At 39.4% G+C, this 8,036-nt stretch overlaps 1 protein-coding gene across 2 annotated transcripts in view; it reads right to left on the bottom strand.

Annotated features, from left to right (window-relative positions):
* The window catches only part of PDZRN4 (PDZ domain containing ring finger 4), a 364,567-nt gene that overhangs the window by 15,702 nt on the left and 340,829 nt on the right, over window positions 1-8,036 (bottom strand). For both annotated transcript variants that reach the window (XM_003793539.1, XM_003793538.2), the window contains 2 exons: window positions 4,736-4,834; window positions 2,330-2,392 (listed from right to left, as the gene is read on the bottom strand). In XM_003793539.1, coding sequence (XP_003793587.1) covers window positions 2,330-2,392; window positions 4,736-4,834 — 162 coding nt within the window. The remainder of the gene's footprint in view (window positions 1-2,329; window positions 2,393-4,735; window positions 4,835-8,036) is intronic.

Genomic DNA, 8,036 nt, shown 5'->3' with positions numbered 1-8,036 from the left:
GCCAGGGACAGCCAGCGGGAGGTGAGAGGTGTGGGGAGTTGATGGTGAAGGGAAGAAGTGACAGCTGGCAACCCCAAAAAGGAGAGGAAGAAAAATGACAAGATAGATAGACCCAGTCCATCAGAAGACGTAGCCAAATAGAGTTATCTGATGTCTGGGCACAAATCTCCCAGACCTTTCAGTCACTTTGCCCCATTACCAGCATTGTATAATGACTGCTGGGTACAATGTGACCCTGGGCGTCCAAAGGGTAGATTATTTTCAGTATGCTTAACTGGAAATGTTTACAACATGACCAAAACATGTACAGATTATTTCAAAATTAAAAAAAAATAATAACACATTTTTGAAGGTTTCTTTATCTGGGTAATAGTAAAATGGCCTTAGTGTCTTAATGAGGCTACACTACAAGTCAAGCTCTCCTGCAAGTTTTCATCCCCTCTCCTATCATTCTTTCCACTGAACACCTTTGTTTCGTTCACTGATTGATTCATGAGTAGGTGTGAAAGAAGCCACAACAGTTATGGGAAAACCAGACCATGTCTTGGTTTCCTGACTCACTCCTCCCTCCCTTGATAGATGACAGATGAGATTCCTTTTTTTTTTTACACATCACCATTTAGGGTAAGCAGAAATTACATACTCTTGAGGTTTTCTGAAAACCAGTGGGACACCAAAGATCTCTAATTAGTGCTTTTTATTCTTTCCTAATTGGAACATTAGCAGAGAGTCTGCGATACAACAACAGCCACCCCAGAAAGGGGTTCTGTGGTGTGTAGTTGAAGAAAGAACAGGTGAAGAAGTGGGGTGACTCGGAGAGTGTTGCCATGAGGGAGGCAGAGAACAGCAGAAGGCTGGGCACTTGATCGTGAGGATGTCACACTGCACCGGCATGGTCTGTGGCTCCGTAATTACACAGGGAAGGAGCACCCCGCCTGGGATGACATTTGTCTATTGTCTATTTTTGAAGCCCTGGTTCTCGGCAGAGAGTTAAATCCAAAAGTGTGGAATCCAAAGAAACGCCCTCCAGGGGTCTGTCTCCAGCGAGGAGAAACGAGGACTCGAGCTCTGCATGTGACTGAAAGTTGTGCAGAACGTGTTAACAGCTTGTCACCCCCCCCCCCAACTTATCATCCAAACCCTCCTCTCTGCTTCACAGTCATGATCAGCAGTGAAAGGGGCCCCTGTTCTTACCTGGGGGTTCATCTGAACACAGGAGCCGGGGAGCCTGGGTGTCTTTCTCCAGCCTTTCTTTATGGAAGGGACTCAGAAAGGGCCAAGCAAGCTGGGGTAGGTTTAGGATAGAAACTGGCTTTCAGTTCTTTCTGATTTGGCCTGAAACTCTTTCCAGGCCTGTCCGCATCCCTCCGATGATCTGCTTACCATTTCTCTCCTTAAACTGAAATTTAATCAGTCTCCATGTTTTCACATTTCCATGTGGGGAACATAGCGCGATCTCTGCCACCTGGCCCCGGGAACTCATTAGTAAATACAGCCATGAACTGCATAACAACCTTTCAGTCAACCATGTACTGCATAGATTATGATGACAGTCCCATGAAATTATAATACCATATTTATGCTGTATTTTTCTATGTTTACCAATGTTTAGATACAAAAATTCTCACCTGCAGTATCCAGTACAATAACATGCTGTCCAGGTTTGCAGCCCAGGAGCAACAGGCCACACCACCCAGACCAGGCGGGTAGTCACCTAGGTATGTGTAAGTCACTCTGTGGTGTCCACACAATGCCAACATCGCCTAAGGATGCATTTCTCAGAATGTATTAAGTGACACATGACTAGTTGAAAATTACTCTAAATTCTAGAATTTCACATAGTAAAGGACCATTTAGATCCATATTTACCTAATTTATTTTGGGAAAGGTAGCAATAACAGATGCTGCTAGCGCTAGTGGCCATTGTTCATCGAGCACTTACCATGCACTGGGCTAAGCGTATGACATAAACAACCCAATTTAACACTCACACCAAGACCAGGCTATTATTACCATATTTATGATGACGAAGTGGATTATGATGAGAGGACATTAAATGATGTGCCCAGAAAAGTGGTGAGTTGGAAGTGGAGATAAGGTAATCTGACTCCAGAGACTGTATCTGAACTACTAATGATTAGCTAATAACTCTTAATAAATGGCATCATCCTTAACTTTAAGAGTTTTAAATGATAGCTTTTTTATTTTGTAGATATTACTATCCAAAAGCAAAGACAAATTCTTTTCTCTAATATTTTATAAGATACAAAATAAAATAAAAACTGTCAGACAGACAATGTGAAACTTATAAAATAACCACACCACATACTTGCAAAATGCGATCCCCTTCTCGAATTCGGCCATCTTTGGCAGCAATGCTATTCGGATCCACCTGTCGGGGAAAGGACACACATCTTCAACTTGATATACAATAGTCTCTTAAGAAATTAAAAACATGGGGTGGCGCCAGTGGCTCAAAGGAGTAGGGTGCCAGCCCCATATGCTGGAGTTGCGAGTTCAAACCCAGCCCTGGCCAAAAACTGCAAAAAAAGGAAAAAAGAAAAAAAAGGAAAGAAATTAAAAACATGATTAAAAAATGTTCAAACTTTGCTTCAAAGTTTTCTACTGATTTATGACAATGCATGTCACATTTTTCTCCACCAAAAATCACCGGTTCTGAAAATGTAAATGAACTGTTTTAGAATAAACAATAATATGTTTAAGGAGAATACGACTGAACTTAATCTGATGATCATTTTCCCCACCATTCCTCCTCCTGCTCTCCATTCCTTCCTTCTTTTCTTTTTTATATTCATTCATTCATTTCTGCACCCCAACTGTCAGATGTGGTCTTCAGCTGACATGAGACGATGTTAATACTAGGATTCTCTGACCCAGAAAATTCACTTCCTCCTGAGGTGACTTTTAAATCCTGCCCTAGCTGTCTTAGAAAAGCTGATAGCTATACTGTAAGTCTATATTTATTAAAGGGATTTCTGTCTCATGAGCACATTAATATATAAAGAGATTTACAATATATATCCCTCAATAAACACAAAATAATCCTATTGATACATTTAGTTACTCAGCACCACTTTACATAGAGGGTGAAGTATTTTAACTATAAATCATTTTAGAATAAATAGATATTTAAGGGTCTATTAGCATCTTATTAATATTTTAATGTTTCAAACTTGAACGAAGTCTTAGGGTGATTCCATCTATCAGTTTTCACCTGATGGCCTCAGACTAATTATTTAGGTTGTTGCATTCAAGCTTTTTTCAAGAAAAGTATTTCAAGTGTAGCATGAGGTTGGTCTATCCCGTCCAGATGTTAGATACTACTTATTTATTAGGAGTGCTACCTAATTCCTCAGGCTTGAGTAATCAGTCAAGAACAAAACACGCTGTAATTATATACAAGAGGTACAAGAAAGACATGCCTTCCACACATGTGTTCAGATCCTGTGGCTTCTTTGCTTTCCCTGAAAAATGAAGTTCCTTATCTGACATATTTAAATAGTAAATAGAGACTTACTGGAGGGAAGTGAGTGATGATCAGTCAATTGTATCCCATTAAAAAGCCCTTGACAACCTAACATGTTGGCTTTAGAACTACAATCAAACTAATACTAAACGTCTATCTTTCTACCTCGGCAGATATCACAAAAGATAATCCAGCAGGTGTTTCTTAGACTTCCTCACCTTAATCCGAGGGATTATCCTCTCCAGAGAGATTTTTCCCTTGGAGAAGCCAGTCAGTAAATTCTTTTTAAAGTGACAAAGGTAAAAGTTTGCACTTAGGGAGCTGTGTAGTTTCCTGAGTCCATTAGTTACTTCTTTCATATTCTAAGCAATTTTGTAAAAACAATGAGGTAAGCATCGTTATACCCTTTCTAGTTGAAGAAGCTAAAGTTTAGTATGTTAGCTAATGTTGTCAAGATCGTGGCCAAGAAAACTTGGAACAGCATAGAACAATTAGTACTTAGAGTTAGATTCGATGTGTATATAGGCATATATATGTTTCTATGTATATTGTATAATTTTTGATGTTTCTGTGTACATTGTATAATTTTGATGTTTCTATGTATAATTTTTGTACAATTTTTAATTGCATAATTATGTATATATAATTAATAATACATTACCACTTATAAAATAATGCTTCTAGGGATTTAAGAAAGTCATCTATGTTAATAAATCTTGCTTCACAGTTTTTCAAAGTAATTAACATAAAAGGTGTCTTACACCGAAGTACCTCCCTCTGGAAAGTGATTATAAGGTTGAATAAAACAAACTAATACACGCACTATTTGGGTGTTCAGATTTATCAATCTCATCAGCAAAGTGAAAAACGTGATTATTGTGAAAGAGAATTTACAACAGTCAATGCTGCTGTTCACAGAAGTCAGGACAATGGGCTGGAAGGTCAGATGCCTGCAGATCAAAATTTTTTCTTGACTTCCTGAATGCTCACGGGACCTTATTCAAATTGAAGCAGTGTTACCATTTTTGCACTTTTCCTTGCTGGGATTCTGGGGGAAAAGCATCCACATTAAACAAGCTGATAATAATTATATTACTTGGGCAGCATAATTCACTTTCCTAATTGAAAGTGACAAGTGTTGGAACATGGCCAATTCTTCACATTCAAGCGTCTGAAGAAGGATTTTCTCCTGGTGAGTCATTTGACTCCTTCCCGCCCCAGCCCTCCTCCCCTCATGGCATTTCTCACCTCGCTGACATAAATGCCGGTGTCTTCCTCATCATCTGTTCGGTAACAGACTGTCAGGCCCAGCTTCTCTTGACTGCTAACACGGCACAATTCGACCTCCTGAGAGAACACGCACAGAACGACATTTATGTCAGAGGAACCCCACGGCAGAACGGAGAGAATGCCCTACTATTCTGGGGGTCACCCTGGGGAGTTTCCATAATTCTTGTGCAACAGTGGAAATTGACTTTTGTTACCAGTAGTATTAAAATTTACCCTTAAAGGAGGATTTCTGCATGGTCAAGACAATATTTTATATTTCCATGGTAGAGTTGGAGGTATGCAGTTATTTTTTGTATTAAGTCATCAACTTAAAGTCTTTAAAAATTACACAACGTATATAAGTTAAATGTAGATACATCAATAAGCTGGGGTCAATAACATACTTGAGGGCGTGAAGGTAGGGAGCAAGATGTTCATAAAAACACTGAGTCACTATGTTCTTGTATTTAATAAAACCAGGTAAGTTCAAATTTAAAAAGGGACCATACTGAATCCTTTCCATCGATTCTGCTTTTCAGTTCTATATAATATGATAATGAGCAAGTGTTTTGTGTAGGTCAGGCCAAGGTTTTCTATTATTTTGTAGAAAACTCTTGGCCTTGGAGAGAAATGGTTTCATCCAGGCTCAAGGGAGAGACATCAACAGCCATCTGGGGCAGAGGCAACGATTCAAAATGTAGCAGTAAATGAACAAGAAAATACGTTTACGGAAACACATGGCTAAGGGGCTGGAAGTGTCAATCCTTAGGTAATGTATATTGAATCTATTTCCTGATTTATGTTCAGTGAAATAATAATAAATTTCAGTGCATTTCATTTTTATATAATTAAATGGACTTTTACTACTTTCAGAAGCAGATGACTTTAGGATAGATCACATAATTCTAAGCATTAAAAACACAAATTATCGCTCTGAACTTGGAGAACTGGTTCCTACTGGATGGAGGATATGAGACCCTGTAGTAAATAATCAGATGAGGAAGAACAAAGCATATTTAAATTGGAAGTGAAGTCTGCATCACTTTCCAGAACTTAGGCTCTGTGAGAGTGGTGAATTTGTTTATCTGCTTAACTGCTTTCTCTCTAGTAGTACCTAGAACGGGGATAGTCTCTGTGTGGGGACTCAGTAACAACTAGCTGAAAGGTATTGATTTTATTTCAAAACCTTTCCTAGTGTACATAGCTTTTTGTACTGTAATAATTAAATAGTTATCTCTTTCTCTGACTGGAAATAGATGTGTGTATATACACGTGTGTGTGTGAAGATTATGAAGTGTGATAACAATACAGTGCTACAGTCTAAATATGTTATGTTCCCCCAAACTCCTAGGTTGAAATCCTAACCCCCAAGGAGATGGTACTAGGAGGTGGTGGCTCTGGGAGGTGATGACGTCGTAAAGGCTGCGCCCTCCTGAGTGGGATTAGTGCCCTTATAAAGGAAGCCTGAAGAGCTATCTCACTCCTTCTACCACTTGAGGACCCAGAGAGAGGAAGCCTTTTATAAGGGAACAGGCTCTCAACCAGCAGTGAATCTGCTGGCCCCTTTGCCCCCTTTATCTTTGACTTCCTAACAGCCTGAAAAATGAAAAATAAGTTTCTGTTGTTTATATACTGCCCAGTTTATGGTATTTTGTTATAACAGCCTGAATGGACTAAGACATAAATTATATCTTTACATAAAGTATCTCTAAAGAAAAATTTACTTAACTTCAAATAAGAGAATGTTTCCCAGAACACTCTGCTGCATTTCAAGAAATATCCTGCCTTTCAATTTCATATTTCAATGAAGTCTTTGTCACGGGATAATAACCATTTTTTTCAATGATACGCTATAAACCATGGGTAACTCCTTAACAAGGGGATTTGCTCTCATAAACCTCAGTGACCAATAATTTCACAGCTAATAAAGAGCAAATAAGACTACATTTAAATCCTCTACCCTGAGATAAAGACCACAAATTGGTGAAATGCGTGGAACTATGAAGAATGCTGACTTTCCGACTGGCGGGCAACACTGTAAATTATCCTATAGTGGTTAGAAAGGGTGTGGAGTATGCTGAACAGTAAAGAAAACATGTAAAAAAATTCTTCCATCTAGACAAAGACTAGGAAACGGTGACGTGATTTGGCACCAGAAGCAAAAATGTACATACCAAGGAAAGGTTTTTCAAAACCGGCAATAATTAATGCCTCCAGCGGGAAAGAATACTTGACTAAAATTGTAATGTTAAGAAGGAATTACAGCAACGAAAGAGCATCAATTATAGCAACAAGGTATATAGTTACCGAGTCTCTTAGTGACTCCTAGGAGACCCGTAAGGAAATCTGCACACTTCATAAAGAGCTGAGACGGGGACATTTAAATCAGGGAAAATGAAGAGCTGCAGTCAAAACTGAAACTCAAGGCCAGGAGCGGTGGCTCAAGCCTGAAATCCCAGCACTCTGGGAGGCTGAGGTGTGTGGATTTTCTTGAGCTCAGGAGTTTTAGACCAGCCTGAGCCAGAGCCAGACTCTGTCTCTAAAAGCCAGATGTTGTGGCAAGTGCCTATAGCCCAGCTAGTTCTGGGGCTGAGGCAAGAGGATCACGTGAGCCCAAGAGTTTGAGGTTGCTGTGAGCTATGACACATGGCACTCTACCTTAGGGAAACAGAGTAAAACTCTGTCTCAAAAAACAAACAAACAAACACAAAACCTTCTGAAATCCAGATTTTCAACATCCCCCCAAACACAAGAGAAACTCCCATACCATGCAAAGACATTTTTTCAGAGGAACTATTCTTTTTTGAGTGTTTTCTCCACATTCTCAAGGGAGTACCTTGACTTTGGTGGTGCTTGTTTGGAAGATGCATATCAAACTGTCTCACAATAAATGGAATGACTCTATTAAAATGAAAAGGGCAGAATCCACCTGTAAAGCTTTAATACCACAAATCAAAGCATCTATCCAAGAATCACAGAAGAAAAGAAACTGATTCTGAGGTTGAAATAACTTTTCAATATTTTCATCATACTAAAGCTGAGTACAACTGAAAGAGGTCTCCAAGTCGCCCACGTAATCTTTGTTTTCAATATCCCTTCTTTCTTAGGTACTGCACACCCTTCTATTTCCTTCTAGCTGCCCAGAGTCCCTGAGGGCTGAGTCTTTTAGGTTTCTCATTGTGCCTGTCCCCGAGCAAAACCTGATATTTGGTGCTTTGTTTCAGGGTCAAATTGGTACACCTGCATTTCAACACCAGTGATAAGAAGGCCCCAAACCCCA

Source organism: Otolemur garnettii, unplaced genomic scaffold (genome assembly GCF_000181295.1).
Source record: "Otolemur garnettii isolate 467f Iridium unplaced genomic scaffold, OtoGar3 scaffold00070, whole genome shotgun sequence".
NCBI lineage: Eukaryota > Metazoa > Chordata > Mammalia > Primates > Galagidae > Otolemur > Otolemur garnettii.
This window is presented reverse-complemented; position numbering and strand designations above follow the sequence as displayed.